The sequence below is a fragment of the Budorcas taxicolor genome, chromosome 10 (genome assembly GCF_023091745.1).
Source record: "Budorcas taxicolor isolate Tak-1 chromosome 10, Takin1.1, whole genome shotgun sequence".
NCBI classification, from domain to species: Eukaryota; Metazoa; Chordata; class Mammalia; order Artiodactyla; family Bovidae; genus Budorcas; species Budorcas taxicolor.
In genome coordinates, this window is record NC_068919.1 from 44,145,834 (window position 1) to 44,168,178 (window position 22,345).

The window sequence follows — 22,345 nt, forward strand, 5'->3', positions numbered from 1 at the left end:
TGTTATAATTTTCTTCTTCAAGTGGTTTAAAGAGAGAGTCTTGGAGTCAGATTGCCTCTCCAAGTTTCTTTTTTTTCTCCCTAAGACTAAGGTAATAATAATGTATACTTACAGATTTGTTGTGGAGATTAAATTTAGATAATGTATATAGTCACCTAAGACAGTGATTGATGCATAATGAGCACTTGGTTTGTATATATAGTACAAAACATTGTTTAAATTTTTGTTTTATTTTTTTCAACTTATATGAAGAAAATTTTCAAATTTTAACAAAAAACTAAAAAAGATATGGTAGTGAGTATGCAGTTGTTAATATTTGTCCCATGTGCTTTATCTCTTTGGAAATATCTATGTGTGTACATTTGCGTATGTGTTATAGTAAGTTGTAAGTCTGACAAAACAGTTTTCTCCCCCTCAGAAAGAATTATTTAGGTTCCCACTTCATAAGTATGTAACTAATTGTATCATTTGTTTTCCACAGTATAACAGGCTCTGGGTTCATCCACCCCTCTAGAACTGACTTGAATTTGTTGCTGAATAATATTCCATTGTATATGTGTACCGTAGCTTCTCTATCAATTCATCTGTCAGTGGACATCTAGGTTGCCTCCATATCCTGACTATTGTACATATTGTTGCAATGAATATTGGAGTACATGTGTCTTTTAGAATAGTGATTTTCTCAGGGTGTATGCCCAGTAGTGGGATTGCTGGGTCATATGGTAATTTTATTTCTAGTTTTTTAAGAAATCTCCATACTATTCTCCATAGTCACTGTATCACTTTACATTCCCACGAACAGTGCCAGAGGTTTCTCTCTTCTTCACTTCATCTCCCGCATTTATTGTTTGTAGATTTTTTTAATGGTGGCCATTCTGACCCGTTTGTGATGATACCTCATTGTAGTTTTGATTTGTCTTTCTCTAATAATAAGAATGTTGACCAGTTTTTTATGTGTCTATTAACCATTGGTTTGTTTTCTCTGGGGAAATGTCTGTTTAGGCCTTCTACCCTTTTTTCGATTTTTTTTTTTTAATTGAGCTGCTTGTATATTTTGGAGATAATCTGGAGATGCATGTTTTTTATAATATAATTTTAATGAAAATAACCATGTGTCGATTTTAAAAGCCTAATCCCTACAATTAAGCATTTCAACTTTTTAAACAATGTCCTCTCTTACTTCTCAGGTTTTTGGCTAACATCAAGTGTAAACAATGTCCTCTATTATTTCTCAGGTTTTTGGCTAACATCAAGTGTAAACAATGTCCTCTAGATAGTTCCTTTTTTCTAAATTTTTTTTCCCAACATTAGATATTGTTTATTGATTTTTCTCATACTTAACATCCCCAGTCACATATATACACTCCTCACATTCTCCCAATATATTTATGTCATACATTTGGTTAAAACGTTTTTCTACGTTTATAGTGTTATGGTTTTGGACATAGCATTCATAGCTGAGCTATGAGAGCACTGTTGTATTTCCTTCCTAGTACATTCGCATTCCTTCTTCCTTTAGAATTAAAAAGTACTGATATTTGACTTTTTAAAAATTTTTTCTTCATTATCTGTCTTTTATTAATTCTTCCTCTCAAGTTACCAACAGAACTATAAAATTTCTGTCAATATGATTAGGTAATCTTAACATTAAATTATTCTGCAGTACATACATGTTAGCTTTCTCAGATCTACTAAGTCAGTTACTATTTTGGCTATTTATTTACTTCTCACTTCCAAAATGTTGACATCTCTAGTCTGCTTTTTTCTCACCTATTTTACTTGTTCTGGTTTCTTCCTTTTGGCATTTCATTGGGCTTTTGGAAAGGCATAGGGTGAAATGCCTAAATTTTGTCTGTCATGTTAAACCAGAGGTCTCTATGTATCATATATTTTTATTCAGGAAAGAATTTGACAGCTTTTTGTAGTATTCTAGAAGACATATAGAAATATGAGCTAGCTAATAACATAGTTGAAGAGATTTGTAGTTGTTTTGCCCACCTCACCAAAGAAAATGGAATCATTATCATCATGGATACTAAACAATAGAGCTCTATATTTTGGTTCCATTCAGTTCAATTGTGAATGTTATGGAGATCCTTGATAGAACATATTACTGAAATCCTCACATAACAATGCTTGAGGTGGGGCAGCTAATACGGTAGCTGGTTAACAGAATCAAGATTTAACATTAAATCGAATAAGCAATGAATTGAACAAAAAGTCTTACTTTGATTCAAGAATCCTACTCTACATTTTAAGTCTGACAACTAGATTGTCAACACTTATGTGAAAAAGATGGCTGTGAGTTTGCTGTGAGATAAGAGTGGGATTTGCCCCCAAAAGCTCATAACTTTGACTGATTTAATAGACATGTGAAGTCCAGATCGGACTTCCCTGGTGTTCCATTGGTTAAGAATCCACCTGCCTGCACAGGTTTGATCCCTGGTCTGGGAGGGTTCCACCCGCTGCAGGGCAATTAAGCCCATGTGTCACAGATACTAAGCCCTTGCACTAGAGCCCAACTACTGAAGCCCAAATGCTGCAGCTCCTAAAGCTTGTGCACACGGAAGCCCATACTCCACAAGAGAAGCCACCACCGTGGAAAGCCCACACGCCACAGTACAGAGTAACCCCCACTTGCTGCAATGAGAGAAAGCCCACGTGCAACAAAGAAGACCCAGGGAAGCCAAAGACAAATAAGTAAATGAATAAAAGTCAGGATCAACAAAACTTAAGATCTTTCTTAAGTTTGGACCGCTATGGAACTTTGGCATTGTCGACTCTAAACTACATCATTTTTAAAATAAGAGAAATTAGAAATTAAGTGATTTGGTCAAGGTAAGATAAACTAGCTTGCCACGGAGTTGGAACCAAGCCCAGATCTGGGACATCCCGGAGTGATATGTGTCATGTAGTTCCACCACGTTGGTTAAGTGTGCAGTTGAAATATTATGTGCTTTAACAATATAAGCTTTAAAAGGACATAAGAATTAATTCCTAATTCCAAAGGTGATAATCACTGACATTCAATTTAATTATACCTCTACCAAGAAAAGAAATATAAGGTATAAAATGATAGCCAATAATCTTTTCTTCAAGTATCATTATCTAGTTTCTATGTTGGACCAACTGTATTCTTCAGGGATTTTCTGAGAGGTAAGGAGGGAAATTTGAATGCAGAATTCTAAAGAATAACAGGGAGAGATAAGAAAGCCTTCCTCAGTGATCAATGCAAAGAAATAGAGGGAAACAATAGAATGGGAAAGACTAGAGGTCTCTTCAAGAAAATTAGAGATGCTAACGGAACATTTCATGCAAAGGTGAGCTCAGTAAAGAGGAGAAATGGTATGGACCTAACAGAAGAAGAAGATATTAAGACGAGGTGGCAAGAATACACAGAAGAACTGTACAAAAAAGATCTTCACGACTCAGATAATCATGATGGTGTGACCACTCACCTAGAGCCAGACATCCTGGAATGTGAAGTCAAGTGGGCCTTAGGAAGCATCACTACGAACAAAGCTAGTGGATGTGATGGAATTCCAGTTGAGCTATTTCAAATCCTGAAAGATGATGCTGTGAAAGTGCTGCACTCAATATGCCAGCACATTTGGAAAACTCAGCAGTGGCCACAGGACTGGAAAAGGTCAGTTTCATTGCAATCCCAAAGAAAGGCAATGCCAAAGAATGCTCAAACTACTGCACAATTGGCGCTCATCTCACACACTCGTTAAGTAATGCTCAAAATTCTCCAAGCCAGGCTTCAGCAATACATGAACCATGAACTTCCAGATGTTCAAGCTGGATTTAGAAAAGGCAGAGGAACCAGAGATCAAATTGCCAACATCCTCTGGATCATCAAAAAAGCAAGAGAGTTCCAGAAAAACATCTACTTCTGCTTTATTGACTATGCCAAAGCCTTTGACTGTCTGGATCACAACAAACTGTGGAAAATTCTGAAAGAGATGGGAATACCAGACCACCTGACCTGCCTCTTGAGAAATCTGTATGCAGGTCAGGAAGCAACAGTTAGAACTGGACAAGGAACAACAGACTGGTTCCAAATGGGAAAAGGAATACGTCAAGGTTGTATATTGTCTTCTTGCTTATTTAACTTATGCAGAGCACATCATGAGAAACGCTGGGCTGGATGAAACACAGGCTGAATCAAGATTACCAGGAGAAATATCAATAACCTCAGATACGCAGTTGATACCACCCTTATGGCAGAAAGCGAAGAACTAAAGAGCCTCTTGATGAAAGTGAAAGAGGAGAGTAAAAAAGTTGGCTTAAAGCTCAACATTCAGAAAATGAAGATCATGGCATCTGGTCCCATCACTTCATGGCAAATAGATGGGGAAACAGTGGCTAACTTTATTTGGGGGGCTCCAAAATCACTGCAGATGGTGACTGCAGCCATGAAATTTAAAAATGCTTGTTCCTTGGAAGAAAAATTATGACCAACCTAGACACCATATGAAAAAGCAGAGACATTACTTTGCCAACAAAGGTCCATCTAGTCAAAGCTATGGTTTTTCCAGTGGTCATGTATGGATGTGAGAGTTGGACTATAAAGAAGGCTGAATGCCAAACAATAGGTGCTTTTGAACTGTGGTGTTGGAGAAGACTCTTGAGAGTCCCTTGGACTGCAAGGAGATCCAACCAGTCCTTCCTAAAGGAAATCAGGCTTGAATATTCATTGGAGGGACTGATGCTGAAGCTGAAACTCCAGTACTTTGGCCACCTGATGCGAAGAGCTGACTCATTTGAAAAGACCCTGATGCTGGAAAAGATTGAGAGCGGGAGGAGAAGAGTACGACAGAGGATGAGATGGTTGGACGGCATCACCAAATCAATAGACATGAGTTTAGGTAAACTCTGGGAGTTGGTGATGGACTGGGAGGCCTGGTATTCTGCAGTCCATGGGGTTGCAAAGAGTCAGACATATCTGAGTGACTGAACTGAACTGAACTGAAGGAGGGAAAGCATTGGCTAATTGATTAATAATTTTTCATTTTAATTTTGCAAAGTATATTTTTGAAATTTAGAGTAAAATCACAATGGAGGATATTATTAACAGTGTTCCTTAATCTACCTTTAGCCTTTTATCTGGATAAGGCACAGTGGGAAGTGAAGCTGGAGATGTGAGCAGAGCCTGATCTTGATTGGCTGTGGGTCACAGTACAGATTTTGGACTTTGTCTTGTTGGCAATAAAAGACAAAAGTAAAACTTGGAAGTAATTGCGTGTCATGTTTTCCACCCCCACCAGAGATGATAAATTAATTAGAACTTCTGATCATTTTTCCGTATTTTAAAAAAAAAGACACAGAGTGATCGTTTTTAATCTAGTGGTGCTGATATCTAAAGGATAAATACAGGAGTTCGCCAGTTTGAATGATAGAAAGCTGAAACAGTAAATGCCTTGTGATTTAAATAATTCTAAATGTTTCTTTGATTAAAAGGCTTTTGCAGGTAGTTTAAGCTGATGCTTGTACTGTGAAACTAAAAGTTTACAGTTTTTGTGTCTGCATGTATGGTTGTTATGCTTTTTTTTCTACTTTATGTTATTGATATAAACTACTTCAGAGATGGATGAATCTAAATAATAATTAGATTGTTGGGATTTGAACATCCAGCCTATAAAGAAGTTAATGATCATTCCATTTCTTGAAGCTTGTTTGAATTTTATTTGGGTTTTATTTTTGTAGAGAGAATTGTAACATCACAGAAAATTAGAGCAACTCTTTGCTCAGTTGTGTGTAAATGTGTATATGTGTATATTCTCTCATATACATATATGTGGTGGTGGTGATGGTGGTTTTTTAGTTGCTAAATCGTGTCCGACCCTTGCAACCCCATGGACTGTAACCTGCCAGGCTTCTCTGTCTTTGAGATTCTCCAGGCAAGAATACTGGAGTGGGTTGCCATTTCCTTCTCCATACATGTGTGTACTTTGGTGTAAACAAAGTTGGATATACTTTTGAGATTCTGCTTTTTTTAATATGTGATTTTCATAGTTGTAAATTTAATGGCTATTCTGCTTTTTCAGGTGGACTCCCATAACTGGACTTTGGTTACTTCTAGCTTATTATATGTAAATAACACAAACATTTTCATGAAACTAGATTATTATCAGAAATATATCATCCTCTGTAGCTTGCTAGATGCATTAGTTTTATATAGGGCAGAAAATTTACACATCAGTAAAAAGGTAATTATCTTTCTACAGTTTTATTCTACTCTAAAATACTCATATTTCAGAACAGAGAAGGCTAAATGTAGCATTTTTTCACAAAATCTATATAGAATATGTTAACATTAATGTAAATTAGAATTATATATTAATTTGTTGAAGATTTTATCCATGTTGTAGTAAAGCTGCACATGGTGTCATTTTTCTTAACAAGCACCAGCTCTCTGCATCAAAGCTGAGGACTAACACACAGATACCTTAGGATCTATGCACCCCAAAGTTGCATACATCAGACATTCAGTCTTAAAGCCTTTGTGTTCTATTTTATATGCATTTCCAACAAGCTAACTCGTTTGTTGTTGTTGTTATTGTTGTTGTTAATCTTCCAAAGAGTAGAAGCACAGAAGGAAGAGAGAATTACATACATCAAGAAGTGGTCACTGACAGGCTGATAGCAAGAGAGCTAACAAGGTCACAAAGCAGAGCAGTCTGGGCAGAACAGCCTTGTTTACTTGATTAACCCCTAAGGGTGTTACTCAAGTGGTGTAATATAATTATTATTCATCTTGAGTAGATTCATCAAGGAAAAAAATCATATATTTATAAAAAATTGTATTGAGGTGTAATTGACATATTATATTAGTTTCAGGTGTAGAACATAATGTTTATTTGTATATATTGGAAAATGATCGCCACAGTAAGTCTAGTTAACATATATCACCACAGATAATTACAAAATTAATTTTTCTTTTGATGAGATTTATAAGATTTCCTCTTGGTAACTTAAAAAAAAATACTATTTATTTATTTATTTATGTCTGTGCTGGGTCTTTGTTGCTATGTGCAGACTTTCTCTAGTGGTGGCCAGCAGGGGCTACTCTCCAGCTGAGGCTCAAGGGCTTCTCATTGCAGTGGCTTCTCTTGTGGAGCACTGGGCTCTAGGTGTGCAGGTTTCAGTAGTTGTGAGACAGGGGCTTAGTTGCCCCAAGGCACGTGGTATCCTCCCAGACCAGGGGTGAAACTGGTGTCCCCTGCATTGGCAGGCAGATTCTTTACCATTGGACCACCAGGGAAGTCCCGAGACCTGTCCTCTGATATAAGAAGCTTTGTAATTTCTTGTGAATTGCTTCATTGGAGGCAGCGCACTTCTTTGTGCATTGTACGGATTGTATGGACATATTGCATTCATCAGATGATGGACATTTTAGTTATTTCTACATGTGAATACTCTGTGACTCCGAAATTCCATTCTGGGTATATGCCCAAGAAAATGCAAATATCTTTGTATACCAAAACAAATATGTTCAAGAATGTTCAAACAGAACATTAAGTCATTATACAGACTAATAAACATGAACTACTCCCTCCCCCAATTATTTTAGAAAAGGAAAAGAACAAGCTGTTAATACCTGCAGCCAAATAGATGAATCTAAATTTAATGTTCAGGAAAAAACAGACACAAATAAGTGGTTACTATATAATTTCAGTAATACATGTTCAAAATAGGCAAAACTAATTTCTTGCAACTGGGTGGTAGTGAATGAGGATTATTGATTGGGAAGAAGCACACGAAAGCCTACTGGAGTGCTGAGAATGTTCTCTCACTGGATGGTTACGTAGGTATATGCGTGCTCAGTTGTGTCCAACTGTTTGCAACCCCATGGAGTGTAGCCTGCCAGGCTCCTCTGTCCATGGAATTTTCCAGGTAAGTCTACTGGAGTGGAGTGCCATTTCCTTCTCCAGGGGATATTCCCAACCCAGGGAACAAACGTGGGTCTTCTGCATTGGCAGATGGGTTTTTTACCATTGTGCCACCTGGGAAGCCCAGATATATGTATGGATATGTATCAATTCACTGAACTGTACATTTTACACTTGCGTACTCCATGTAAATTATACCTCAATTAAAAATAATAAATATAAAAATTAGGGGATATCAATTGTACAAGAGTTATTACATTTGGTTTTAGATGTTAACAGTATGTGTTAGTGACCGTCACACAGCCTTCCACTATTCCTCAAGAGGAGCTACTTCACAATCACTGGCTCTAAACAAAGCTGAAAAAGTATGTGCCAGACTTCAGAAAATTGTCCAAATAGTTAATAACAAAGAAAGACTTAAAAAAACCCAAAAACCAGTTGACATTGCTCCTATTAATGTAATTACTGTCATTACAGTGAGGAAGAAATTGACATAGGTGAATCTCTGGAATTTGTGAAGTTCTCAGATCTTTGGCTTCTCCAATTTGTGCATTAGCTGAGTGCCTAATTTTAAATGTAAATGCTCTACTATTCCCACAACTTCATTAATATATTTCTCTTCTCTTAAAACTTGTATTATCATCTAGAATGGAGGTCTGTATTATTCTTGGCAGAAAAATATTAGTAAAATATTGGACCATTTTTGCCTGCAGGTTCAAGTCATTGACAATCCATGGTTTCAGTTCTTCTGGAATCAGTTGCTTTAACTGTGTTCATTATTGTGGTTTTTTCACTTTTAGCCCATTTTGTTTTTTCAGTGACCATTTGGACTTCTCTTCCTGAATGGCTGAAATGTCTGACTAGGTACTATAACGTCAACATCCACAGGCCTCTGTTTGGCCTTTTAGTTTTTCACATTTATGTTGCAAATTTTCAAACAGCAAGTAATCCACCTATTCTAAAGAATATTTCAAGTCTATAGGTGAGCTGTAATCAAATATTTCCTGACGAGATAATATAACATCTGGGATTTTCTTCAAAATCATTTCATTATTAAAACTAGGTGTAGTTACATAGGGGAATCATTATATAACTTTGAGATTTTGCATGATAAAAATTTTAAAAACTGAAGTACTTCATTATTTTTCTGCAGTAGAGTATCATGCTTTCTGGAGTGATTCATTCCAGTTTTGTTTTGTTTTTTTCCCCTCACCACTATAATGTAGAAAGTTTTACATACGTGCTTAGTAAAGCATAACCTCTATAAGTACTTTATAGGCTCACCCTCTTGAGATGGAGTACAGGTACTTCTTTGACTCCATTTATCGATTTCTTGAGGAAATCCTCAATTTTCTTGAGGATTTTTCTAGCAGATTGATCAGAAGACTATCATGTTGAATAATTTAGAAAAGTCATAAGAGCTAGTTGAGTCACTGACCTAAGCTTTATATCTCAAAATGGAATAATGGAAGCTGCTTTTCAGAAGGTTTTTATTGATGGCTGTTATTTTTTAACTCACACTAAAAAACACATATCATATTGTATGTGATATCATATTGTGTGTGATATCATATTGTGTGTGTCTGAAGCAAAAGTTTATGAAATAATACACTTTACTAAGTGTGATGTAAACTATTTTTCTTTAAAGAATATATTAGGACACACTGAATTTATTTATTTCACACTCCTCTATTGATCATATTCTGCAGTTTAGAAAACATTTTAATGTTGTCTAAAACAGACATGTCTTACATATTAATAGTAAACATGCTCTATACCATTACTAGTGGTGTTAAGCAAGATTTATAAGTTTTTTTTTTTAATAATAAACTACTTGCTGGTATTGGTAAGTAATCCCTTCAGAAAACTTGGCACAAGAAGGAATAACCATGGCTGTTAACTGCTAACCATTGGGAAATATTTCCAAAGAATATTTTAATAAACTAGTAGAATTAAATTAGTAGAAATAATAAAGACCTCTGGCTTTTTTTTTTTTTTTTTTTTTAAGTTGTAGGCTTTATTACCATCTACCTCTGATCATGCTACCTGTTTAAAGAGATGCTATCTGGGTGGTGGAGGCAGTCTCTGCCCTAAACAGACATGGTAACCAACCTGAGTTACATAAAGGTAGTTTCTTGTTTTAACTACTAATTACCTCAAATTCGTTTGGCTTGGTTTCTTTTTTTTTTAAACAAGTTCGAGGTAATAATTTATAAATGCACTACTTTTACTTTTGGGCAAGAAAATCTGACAGCTGGAGATCTAACCAAACTGGGAACCTGAGGCTTGTTATGTTCCTTTATCAGTGTGACTCTGAGAGCTGAGACCTGCTGGTTCTTTGAAAGTGCTGTGTCTGACAGAGCTTGTGATAAATGATGTCTCTGTAGGTAACTTACTGAAACAGGAAGTCTTCATGCAGTGGATTTTATGGGTAGCTTCACATCTAGGACTGCTGCTTCAAAAGAACTGAGTCTGGATGGAAAGCTCCCCAAACTACTATGTAATGCAGTTTCTTTTACACTAACAATAAAAGAACCCGTAACCAGGAAGTGACCTCGGGAAGTGTTGTGGATTTTGTGCAGCCACTAAAACCTTTGGCTGCTCGGGATTATGCCATCTCACCAGTGGTGTTTTTCTGTTCGTTAAACTGCCTGCCTACCTCACAGTTAATGCATATATCATTCATGTATTGATATGTAGATAATTATATGTATATAATTTTTTAAGCTGAAGCAGTCGTTCGTTTTAAGTGGACAGGATTGTAAACCTCTGTCTTTGTAATTAAATTATTTCAAAACAAAATTTTTGTATATCATCAAGTGGCTTAGTGTTTGTCTAGCCTTCCACTTGACTGTGTTTTGTATTGACCTCTTCAGTCTTTTATTTTTTATATTTTTGGCTTCTCCATGTGGCTTGCAGGATCTTAGTTCGAGGACCAGGGATTGAACCTGGGCCATGACAGTGAAAACACCAAGTCCTAACTGTTAGACCTCCAGAGAATTCCCATGACCCAGGTAGTGCTAGTGGTAAAGAACCTGCCTGCCAGTGCAGGAGACACAGAGACATGAATGGGTTTGATCCCTAGGTTGGCCACATTCTGTGGAGGAGGGCACAGCAACCCACTCCAGTAATTTTGCCTGGAGAATCATGGACAGAAGAGCCTGGCAGGCTACAGTCCTTGGGGTCACAAAGAGTCAAACTGAAGCAACTCCTCATGCACATACTTCAGTCTTAATGATGCCCACTGGCAAACTAATTCATCTGAATGATGCATAGCTCAGGAGAATTACCTAGTCACTTCCAGGGCCTCTTAGGAATAAATCACTTTGTAAGAGGGTGATGTGTTCAGTTTTTTGTTGTTTTTTTTTTAAATAAGTAGAGAAAGTAAACAAAAAAAGGCAAGACTAGCATTCTGTGATACATCAGCTGTCGTGTTTGGTGTTACATAGGCTGTCATTTATTATACTTCTCTGATTATATTCCTTTATACAGATACAGAAATTGAAGCTGAGAGGTGTTTTGTAATTTGTCTGTTTCTTTTGCATTTAATGAGAACTTAGAGGAAGGCACTGTGGTAGAGTGAGATGAACGTTGCTTACCCTCCTGGTTTTCTCTCTGTTTTCCTCTAATTAAAGTATCAACTTTCACTTTCCTCTTTTCCCTCTCTCTCATGTTTATATCAGAGAAGGCAATGGCACCCCACTCCAGTACGCTTGCCTGGAAAATCTGTGGATGGAGGAGCCTGGTAGGCTGCAGTCCACAGGGTTGCTAAGAGTCAGACATGACTGAGCAACTTCACTTTCACTTTTCACTTTCTTGCATTGGAGAAGGAAATGGCAACCTACTCCAGTGTTCTTGCCTGGAGAATCCCAGGAACAGGGGAGCCTGGTGGGCTGCCGTCTGTGGGGTTGCACAGAGTCAGACACGACTGAAGCGACTTAGCAGCAGCAGCATGTTTATTTGTAATCCAAAGGTTGCTAGTTTTTTCTTAAATCTCTTGATTATAAATCCTATTTTTTAAACTTATCTTCCAGGAATTATTGTATCATACCTACAATAGTAATAAAAGTAATAAAAATTAGGTTTACTTAGCATCTTGCAGTTTATAATATACTTTCACATACTCTAACTCTTGTAATCCTTATAATCATACTGTGTGGTAGATGTTATTCTTTAAGTATTCTACTGTAAAAACTTCCTGTTCATTTTCTTTATAGGTATTCTCCTCTCTTTTATCTAATAGATTAATATTTTTAAAATATCGCTTTCACTATTATACATTTCCTCTTAGCACAAAGATTTTTGGTGATTTCACAATAAGCCAAATAATGAAGTCAAAACTACTGTATTCGTATTTAGAATTATCCATAATCTGATTCTAAACGAGCTTTTATATATATATATATGTATATCTCCAAAAACTTTCTCAGACTCTTCTGCATATCAAGTCAATATGGTTCACTTTAGCAAGTATCTCTTACCTACTATATATCAGATCTTTGTTGTTAGGGATAAAAAGATGAGTGGAATAGTCTTGTTCTTAGGAAACTCACTGCTGAGTGGAGGTAAAAATATACATGCATTAGTAATTATAATGTATGTGTTATTTTAAGGTAGCTGAGTGCTGCCTTAATTTTATTAAGTATATTTAGAAAAAGGATTTTTATTTATTTATTAGTGGAAGGATAATTGCTTTACAGAATTGTGTTGATTTCTGCCAAACATCAACATGAATCAGCCATAGGTATACATATGGCCCCTCCCTCTTGAACTTCCCCCCCTACCTACCTCCCAACCTTACCCTTCTTGGTTCTTACAGAGCCCCAGTTTGAGTTCCCTGAGTCATACAGCAAATTCCCATCGGCTGTCTGTTTTACATATGGCAATGTAAGTTTTCCCGTTACTCTTTCCATACATCTCACCCTCCCCTTCCTCCTCGTGCCCCACCCCCATGTCCGTAAGTCTGTTCTTTGTGTCTGTCTCCATTGCTGTCCTGCAAATAATTTCATCAGTACCACCTTTCTAGATTCCATATATATCCGTTAGTATACAGTATTTGTTTTTCTCTTTCTGACTGACTTCACTCTGTATAATAGGCTCTAGGTTTATCCACCTCATTAGAACTGACTCAGATGCATTCCATTTTATGGCTGAATAATATTCCATTGTATATATGTACCACAACTTCTTTATTCACTCATCTGTCAGTGGATATCTAGGTTGCTTCCATGTTCTAGCTATTGTAAATAGTGCTGCAATGACCTTTGGGGTACATGTCTCTTTTTCATTTCTGGTTTCCTCAGGATTTATGCCTACGAGTGGGATTGCTGGGTCATATGGTGGTTTTATACTTAGTTTTTAAAAGAAATCTCCATACTCTGTTCCATAGTGACTGTATCAGTTTACACAGAAAAGGAATTTTTTAAAAAGGTATAAAAGCCACAAGGAACAGCAACCAAAAAAAAAAAATGGGAAAGAAGATTAAAAACAGGTGAGAAATGGTACCAGAATTCTAGAAGCTAGAAAGCAGTTGTAACTAATTTAAGCAGTCTGGAGAAAGCTGAATGATTTGAAGGATAGGCCAGTTTGTAACATATACACACCAGATATGTTCAGGAATTGAACACATTTGGAAATTTCAGAAAGTTGGGATGCAGAAGGAGCTAAAAACAAGAAGAGTAGTTGCAAGTCCATATGTATTTTGGGGCTTCCCCAGTGGTTCAGCAGCAAAGAATCCTGCAATGTAGGAGACTAGGGTTTGATCCCTGGGTTGGAAAGATCCTCTGGAGGAGGAAATGGCAACCCACTCCAGTATTGTTGCCTGGAGAATCCCATGGACAGAGGAGCCTGGCAGGCTACAGTCCATGGGGTCGCAAAGAGTCGGACACGACTGCAGTGACTGAGCACACACACACACGTAGATATACACGTACATACATGTATGGAGCAGTTGCTTCACCACATCCCCTCCTTCCCTGGCCTCACCTGGCAGCTACTCTTTTCCACCTTCACAGGAGTTGGGAAGGTCACACTATGGAAAGTAAACAGCTGTGAAAACTGGACTGCCCAACTGAACACAGGGAAAATGAGGAAAAGATTCCTCACTGATTGGTGAGGCCTCCTAGACTGTGGAATAAGCAGATCTATAAGCTCTTGCCTTTTTTTTTTTTTGAGGAAACTGCATGATTTCCATAATATAGCAAGTTTGTTCAAGTATTAAAAAAAATATTTTCCCCAAATCTTCAAAAAAAAGTGAGGATTTAGGAAAAGTATGCCCACCTCAGAATAAGAAGCTGGCTTTCCAGGTTATTCACACTCTGTAGTGGATTTCTCTGGCTTTGTTTCTTACCATTCTCCCCTATATATTGGCTTCTTTCATATTGGTCCACTCAGTTGATCACGTTCTCTGCATTTTCTATCATTTCTCCACCTCACTATTAGTATTGTTTAGAGAAATGCCTTTTATCCTCTCCTGCTTGTTCTCAGTGACTTGCCTCAAGTGATGGCCCAAATGCTTTACTCTCCCTCATCTGCATCATCTACTGACTTGTTCATCTTTCTTTTTTAACCTTATCACTTTATGTGATTTATTTAATAAACTTTGACCCATGTGCAAGGTCTTGTGTGAGGATCCAGAGTACAGTCTCTGAATGGTAACCTGTGAATGCTCTTTAATGTTGTCTGCATACAAAAATTACTCCTAAATCCATGTACTCTTCTCCACATAAAGGTGCTGGGAAAACTGATGACAGTATTAAAAGTATAACAGTGTAGTTTGCAAAGGGCCGTCTATTGTCTAGAGCTTGTTAAAAATAACCAGTATTGTAAGCAGCCTTATGTTCCCCAAATGCAAGGTTTTTATTATCAAAATAATCTAGATTATATAAAATTAGAAACAGTTATTTAATACCTTAATGTACATCTTTTTGTGCCCTTTTCCATGCAAATATCCAACTATGTATGTATATAAAGATAACATTTACCTCTGTATTACTTAAAAAATAGTCATACTGTACATACCTACAACTTTTAGTCAAGGTTTTGAGTATCTGAAATATGCAGAAGATGATGTTAAGCACCCTAGGACATTGACAGAACCATTAAATAAAATCGCTACTCTTAAGATATTTGTAGTCCAGCTGACTAAGATGGAACAAAAATAAGAAGCAATGTGAAATCCAGTGCAGTGGCTGAGCTATATGGTATATACGAAGCACTCAGAAGGAATTCACATTAGCCTCCCAGGATCAGTGGAGCCGAAGTGAAGGTAGAGGTGAAGGTGGCTAGGTACCCGGCATGTAATGTGGGTTCAGCCAACTGGTGGTTGTTGCTCTTATCCTCATCCTAGGTTCTGACTCTAGGTATCTAATATAGAAGAATATTGATTCCGTTTCTACAGGTAGAGAAGTTGAGAGGGACAAGGGTTAAACCTTCAGGAAGAACTTGGAGTTGTTTCAGTGTTGTCCAGGTGGAGAGCTGTGGCTGCACACCAGTAACGATGGAGAGCTAGAGTGCTGGTGAAGGGTCAGAACAGCTTTGAGAGTCCTCTACTGAGAGACAGCAGATGACTCTTACACAGAGAGAGTCAGGCTGTGATAGGTTTTATTTCACACTGTCCTTTATGCCAGCTAAGGGTGACGCTAAATACCATGACAAAAAAATATGAAAGCCTTATTTGTCAGTGAGTTAGACATATGAGGGTTTCTGTTTATTGTGACAAGAATTAAAATCTCTCCATCTTTGTAATTCTGGCATCTCTCCTTGAGTTGCCTCGTGACTTAATAGTTGGCTGCTGCTGCTGCTGCTAAGTCACTTCAGTCATTTCCGACTCTGTGCGATCCCATAGACGGCAGGCCACCAGTTGGGAAATACTAAATAACAAAATGTGCATGTGACAGAGAGAGATTTGTTTTCTTTAAAATAAAAGATTCTCATGTCTAACGTAAATTTTCAAATTCTCAAGCTGTTTTTGTTCTTGTCCTGCTGGGTCTCATTATCTCTATTTAGCTTTTCACTTACAAATCATGTTTCATATATGTGAACAGCATTGGGAATGTGACCTTTCTCATGACCCTGTAAGCTAAGATATTGCTTTGCATTTCCCAGAATAAATGTCACTAAAACATATACATTCTGCTTTTCCCCTAGGTAAAAATCTCTACACCAATGAATATGTAGCTATCAAACTGGTGAGTAGAATCTATATTTGTGGTAATTATGTTTTAGTGCTCTCACCCTTCACATATCTTTTTACAGGAAATAATTGTAAGTGTTCATAAAAATACTAATTTTTTCCTTGCATATAATACCACACAGTCATTTCCTTCTAATATATATAGTATTATAGTGATGGATCACTGTATACTGTGAAACACTGTACAGTTAGAAGATGCTAACTATAGTGTTAGCAATGATGAATCCAAAAAGTTAATTAAAAATAGCTAGAAGGAAAAAAAATCCTAGTAATTTCTGTAAACTTTGTACGTTTCACTGTGCTGTTTTTATTTAACGTTTTCTTATCCTTAAATATGACTGATCCATTTAAAAAATATAAGATATTTATCAATATACTTCCAAACCTGATCATCTAGTCATTGCCTTAAAAAGATGTCAAACATGGAAAACACATCATGTGCTCAGATTTGAAGCAAAGAGTTCAGTTATTTTTGTCAGTGCTAATCTTATGAATAATTAATTGAAATAATAATCTAGTCATTGAAAATAACATCCTGTTAAAGAATAATTCTGTTGTTTTTAAGGGTTAATATTTTTAGAAGAGACAATTCTTTAGCCTGTATTTAAGACTGATACAAAACCACTTCTGGCCATATGAAATGCTTTGTATAACTAGTTTCTATATAAATAGAAAACTGTATAAATATTGTCCTTCTAATAAATCCTAGTATGTTTCCCAGGATCTGCAGGTGTTTTGGCATTCTTGGTTGGAAGGCAGAGGCATTAATAGTTGAAGGAAGTATCTTGTGGTAATCACTGGTTTTTTTTTTTTTTTCTAATGAATTGCGCCTACCACATCCACACTTGTTTTGTGGTTGGTCCTTTTCTCTCCTTAAGTTTGTTTGTGGAGGAGTTGGAGTTGTCCTGTGAAGAACTGACAGTCATCAGAGTAGTTTCTCTACAAAAGGTGGCCAGGGAGCAGGTCTGAGAGCAGGTAGCTGCTAGGGAACCAAGTATTTTCTTTTGTTTGTTGACTTGGAACTTTTGTTGGCAAAATGGGAGGAGGAAGAGAGATAATGCGTATGACAATGCAGACCAGACATTTTCCTCAGATTGAGTATCAAAGGGTTAGCCATTATATTTTTACTTACGGGAATTTAATGATTCTGTAAAAGTATTCTCCAGTTCATCTCTTTTTTTCACTTTTTCTGTTTTATTATTTTGGTAAGTTGGAATAATTTTGATTCTTTGGAACTAGTAATAGGAAGAAGCAGCCCCCTAAAACACTTTAAAATGTTGCCTCAATATGTATGTTTATAATTGTCCCCTTACTTATCAAGACTTCTGGTAGGCGCAGCTTTTTCTATCTATTATTTCTTCTTCTCAGCTTATACTAGTTAGCCTGTTTAGATAAGCTTGCATAACATATAATTGACATGACTGACCATTGCATTTCACTTACATTTTATTAAAGTTTTATTCTTCATATGGCCAAGAGTTAAAGCCAAATAGACTTCATGTTATCTGCTATGATGTGCCTCAGTCCCTCATTTCTCTTTCAAGTAAATCTTAAATAAAGGCTTTTTAAAAGATACTCAGTCTTGTCTGTGGGCCTCCTCTCTCGCTCTAGGGCTGTGTTCTCTGTGGGAGATATGATGGCAGTAATTGAGCTCTCTTCACTGTAACAGCAAAACTTGCCTTAAGCATTACAGTCTTACCAGGTAGCTGTCTGCTGTTGGTTTAGGGTTTCAGGCAGGCATGTGTGCTCCAGAACAACCGTGATTCTGGCAGATAGCCAGCCCTCTATAGAGATGTCATCAGCATCTCACACAGAAGTACAAGGAAGTCCTGCTCGTGGTGCTTCAGTTCTACTTTGTTTGAATCTTCCTTATAGGCTCCCATTTCTTAGATTTCTAGGAACAGTTTTTAAAAAATCAGAAACAGTGTAAACAAACTTGTGTAATAAACCCCTTCTTTACCCCTATCAATGGAGGTTTCTGGAGTTCTTTTTGACAGGGGTTTTCTAAAGTTGTTTAAAAAATTTTCTCTCTATGCTGCTAATCCCACTGCCTTTCACAATCTAGAGATTGTTTGCAGTATCCTTTATTCATAGTGCTTTCAGAAGAGCAGTTGATGCTCCAGTTGGCTGAGCAGGCTACAGCTATGTGCTGAAGGGGTGGCTGAAGGGTATAAATCCTTCTGTCTGTGATAAAAACCCACTCATGTCTGAATATATGTGATGTGTACACCCACTTTCAGCCCTGTAGCTCTAAAGAGTTATTGCTGTTTTTAATCTGTTGACTTACTTTTCCAAGATCAAGTTGAATATTTCCTATTAATGTTTCCAATATAAAGTTTGGGAGCATTATGTTTGAAGAAGGAGCTGTGTTTTTTAAAATTCATTGACTCTTGTGGTTTGTCAAAATTCAAGACTGTTTCTGCAGAAAGAACACTCCTGTTTCTAGTGTTTAGATCAACCTCTGGTCCCATATCAATTTGTCATCACTGGATTCTCTTGGTTTCTTATAAATTATTAATAATTTTGCTAAAAGACAAATTCTGTGATTGGCTGCTTTGGTGGTGATATATTAGAAGATCTAAAACTGAATGGACACTCTCTATCTGAAGAGATAAATGAATAAGGAATACTGTAACTCTATAGTATAATTAGTCTTCTGTACATTTTTTGGGACCACAGGAATCTTGAGAAACTCGAAGTCCAGCTCTGATGCTTCCTGATTTTGCAATCAAAGAAGTGTATGAGTTCTTTCACAGAGCTCCTTAGGGCTTTGAAATATTCCAGTCTACCTGAATTGATTTAGATAAAGCTTTCTTAGAAGCAAAGGGATAGACTAGATAACTTCAAGGAAAGGTCTGAATTCTGTAATTTATGGAGTCTATATTTTTCAAAAAAGCAGAAAACTTAAGGTGGGTTCAGGAAGAGCCTTCAAAGGTGATCAAAGAACTTAAAAATAGGACCAGTGAGGAAAGTTTAAAAAATTTGAAATTACTTTGCCTGAATAAAGGAAGTCTAGGAAATGATTGAAGAGCTTTGTTATTTGAAGATAGCTGTTACAGTATTCACAGGTTAGTCAGGAGCTGTCTTATCTTTGTTACTGAGGACATAGGAGAAATAGGCTGAAGTTTCAGTGTTGGAGATGACAGTTACATATAAAAATCTTCAGAACTATGAAACTTGTTAGACACGAGCGTGAATTATCAAGGGAAGCTGAGGAACTCCTTTGAGCCTATCTTAAAAATAGGACAAGTAATCATTCAATGAGAAGACAGTTTTTTTCAGCAAATGGCATTGAGGAAACTGGAGATCCACATGCAGTGAAGTGAGACCCTTTACGTCATACACCAAAATTAATTAACAATGGATCAAAGAAACATAACAGCCAAAACTATAAATTTCTTGGAAGAAAGCTTAAGGGAAAAGCTTCATAGCATTAGATTTGGCAATTCTTTTTTGGATGTAACACAAAAAGCATAAGCAAGAAAAGATAGATTGGACTTTATCAAAATTAAAAACTTTTGAGCATCAGAAGACTCTGAACAGAGTGAAAAGAGAACCCATGGAGTGGGGAAAAATATTTGAAAGTTGTATAAGGAATTGGTTCTTGAATTAACCATTTTTAGTTGTACAGTTCGTTGACATTAAGTACATTCAGATTGGTGTGCTCCCGTCACTATCATCTGTCTCTGAAATTTTTTTCACTTTCCTTAACTAAAATTCTGTGCTTGTTAAACACCAGCAGCATTCCCCACCCCTGCCCCCACCACACTCCTGGCAACTGCCATTCAACTTTCTGTCTATGAATTTGACTACTCTAGTTACCTTAGGTAGAAGCATTCAGTGTTTGTCTTTTTGAATCTGGCTTACTTCACTTAACATGCTGCCCCCAAGTTTCATCCATTTTGTAGCATGTGGCAGAATGGCTTTCCTTTTTATGGCTGAACAATATGCCATCATACATATGGAACAAAATGTAACCACATTTTATTTATCCATCCATTTGTTGATAGCTATTTGGGTTGCTTTCACCTTTTGCCTATTGTGAATTATATTACAATGAACATGGGTCTACAAATACCAGTTTGAGTCAGCATTTTCGATTCTTTTGGGTATATAGAAGTAGAATTGCTGGATCATGTGGTACTTCTATATTTGACTTTTTGAGAAATTACTATACTGTTTTCTTTAGTAACTGTATACTATTTTACATTCCCACTAGCAGTACACAAGGATTCCAGCTTCTCCACATGCTCTCCAACACTTGTTATTGTCTATGTTTTTGATAATAGTCATCCTAATGGATATACAGATGTATCTTTCAGAGTGATGTTTGATTTTTCTGGTTAACTAGTTGCCTGTATGCTGTTAATTTAGAATGCTTAGCCAACCAATTCTTGAAGTTTGGTGTAGAGCAAAATGTGATAGTGTGGCTGCTTTATCTTTGGGCTATTTAATAAACTCTATTTTTAAAAGCTTGGACACCATCCTAATTAAAGCTACTTGTCTTAGTTGCACTTACAGTCTTTAGTTCTCTTCGGTGTAAAAATAAATACACGTAACACTGTTCCTACAGCTTTATTCATAATATCAAAAATTGAAAACAGTTCAGATGTTCAAACATTATTTGTGTGTATGTAAATATACACACACACAATCATATACAGTTTTACTTACTGCTATGAAATGGTATGATCACATTGTTGAATTTAAAGGCATGTTACAGAACACCAAATATAGTGTGCTCTCATTTATTTAACATACATTTTGAGTCTATATTATATATATAAATATGTGTATAAATAAATATTTGGAAAAAAATTCACCTAAATGTTAATAGGGCTTCTCTTTTAAATGGTGGAGTCTTCGGGTATTTTTACCTTCTTCTTAATTTTTTTGTAAGTGAATTTTTTTCCTGAGCATATATCATGTTTCCAAAAATAATAAAGCTATTTACTGCCACAAATTCACAATAAAACAAGCAGGAAATACATACTAGTATTTCATTAAAAGGTGTGACATCTGGTTTCCTAGGAGAAGATATTTCAGGAGACTATTTCATGATGAGAGAGCTATCCTTGAGTGGTGTCTCATACAGAGTATTTTTATTTAAATATCCATTGCAGAGATTGTGTATAATTCAACTTCATCTTCTGCTAGATGTACTTTCAAAGGAAAATTGTGGTAAGAAAATGCTATCATATATGAATATCATCACTAAAATATTAAGTGGTCTTAACCCTGGTTTACTCTGAAAACCTAGGAATGGAAAAACTGTCAAACCTGATCACGGTTTCTTTTCTTGGGTTTCAGGAACCAATAAAATCACGTGCTCCACAGCTTCATTTAGAGTACAGGTTTTATAAGCAGCTCGGCAGTGCAGGTAAGTCAATATTTTCTCCATTTATTTAGCATATAGCTTAGCTTGAAGCCCTAAAATATGTAAATTTTCTTGTCTATCCTTTTTGCCAAGCCATATGTCTCCCCTGCTTACTGGATAGGTAAATACACATAGTCAACTGAAAAGCTGCTTACTCTGTGGCATCTGGAAGGGCAGTTGAGTTGATTGGGGGTCTGTGATGCAGTGACTGCCCATAAACCAACCTCTGAATGCTTTCATCTACCTGAAATACACATGGTATGAGGTTTTGCTTTTTGGTAGTTGATCGATTCTCTTTTCTTTTCCTCTGTGTATACAGAAAGAAAGGAGGAAGTATTGGTAGTATTCAAATTCGCCACATTGAGACCACATGTCCATCCTAAAGACACATGCTAAGATATATCTTCTGAAATACCTCAACAGTCTCACCTTATCTATTGTTCCCACCAATTCAGAAGACCTATCTATATGATTGTAATAATCCTTTGAGGATTTTAAGAAATTAAGCTTATAATTTTTAAAGACATTCCTTTATTTTACCTAAAATCTCAAATTTCCAAAATACCTTACTGGCTCCCAGAAAAATATACTGACTAAGCAAATGTAACCACCCCTAAGGAGGTTGAACCCACAGGATATGTATTGCAGAAGATGAACTCCTTCAGTGCTAGTTTCATTATTTGACATTAACAGACATTCCTCTGCTTTATGCTTCTTCAGTGTAACAGTTGTGTTTTGTGTGTGTGTGTGTGAATGACTGAAACTTTCAAGTGCCATTACTGAAGGTACTATTGAAGGAATATTGAATTTCATTTCCTAGAATGTATAGAATTATATAAGAGCCACTGGGTGTTATTCAGGTCGTCTGATATACCCTGA

General features: G+C 36.5%; 1 protein-coding gene across 1 annotated transcript in view; it reads left to right on the forward strand.

The window, feature by feature from the left end:
- CSNK1G1 (casein kinase 1 gamma 1) overlaps positions 1-22,345 on the forward strand; it is a 148,327-nt gene that overhangs the window by 54,118 nt on the left and 71,864 nt on the right. Inside the window, exons 3-4 of the mRNA XM_052647408.1 lie at positions 16,044-16,084; positions 21,400-21,469. Of these exons, the coding sequence (XP_052503368.1) occupies positions 16,044-16,084; positions 21,400-21,469 (111 nt within the window). The remainder of the gene's footprint in view (positions 1-16,043; positions 16,085-21,399; positions 21,470-22,345) is intronic.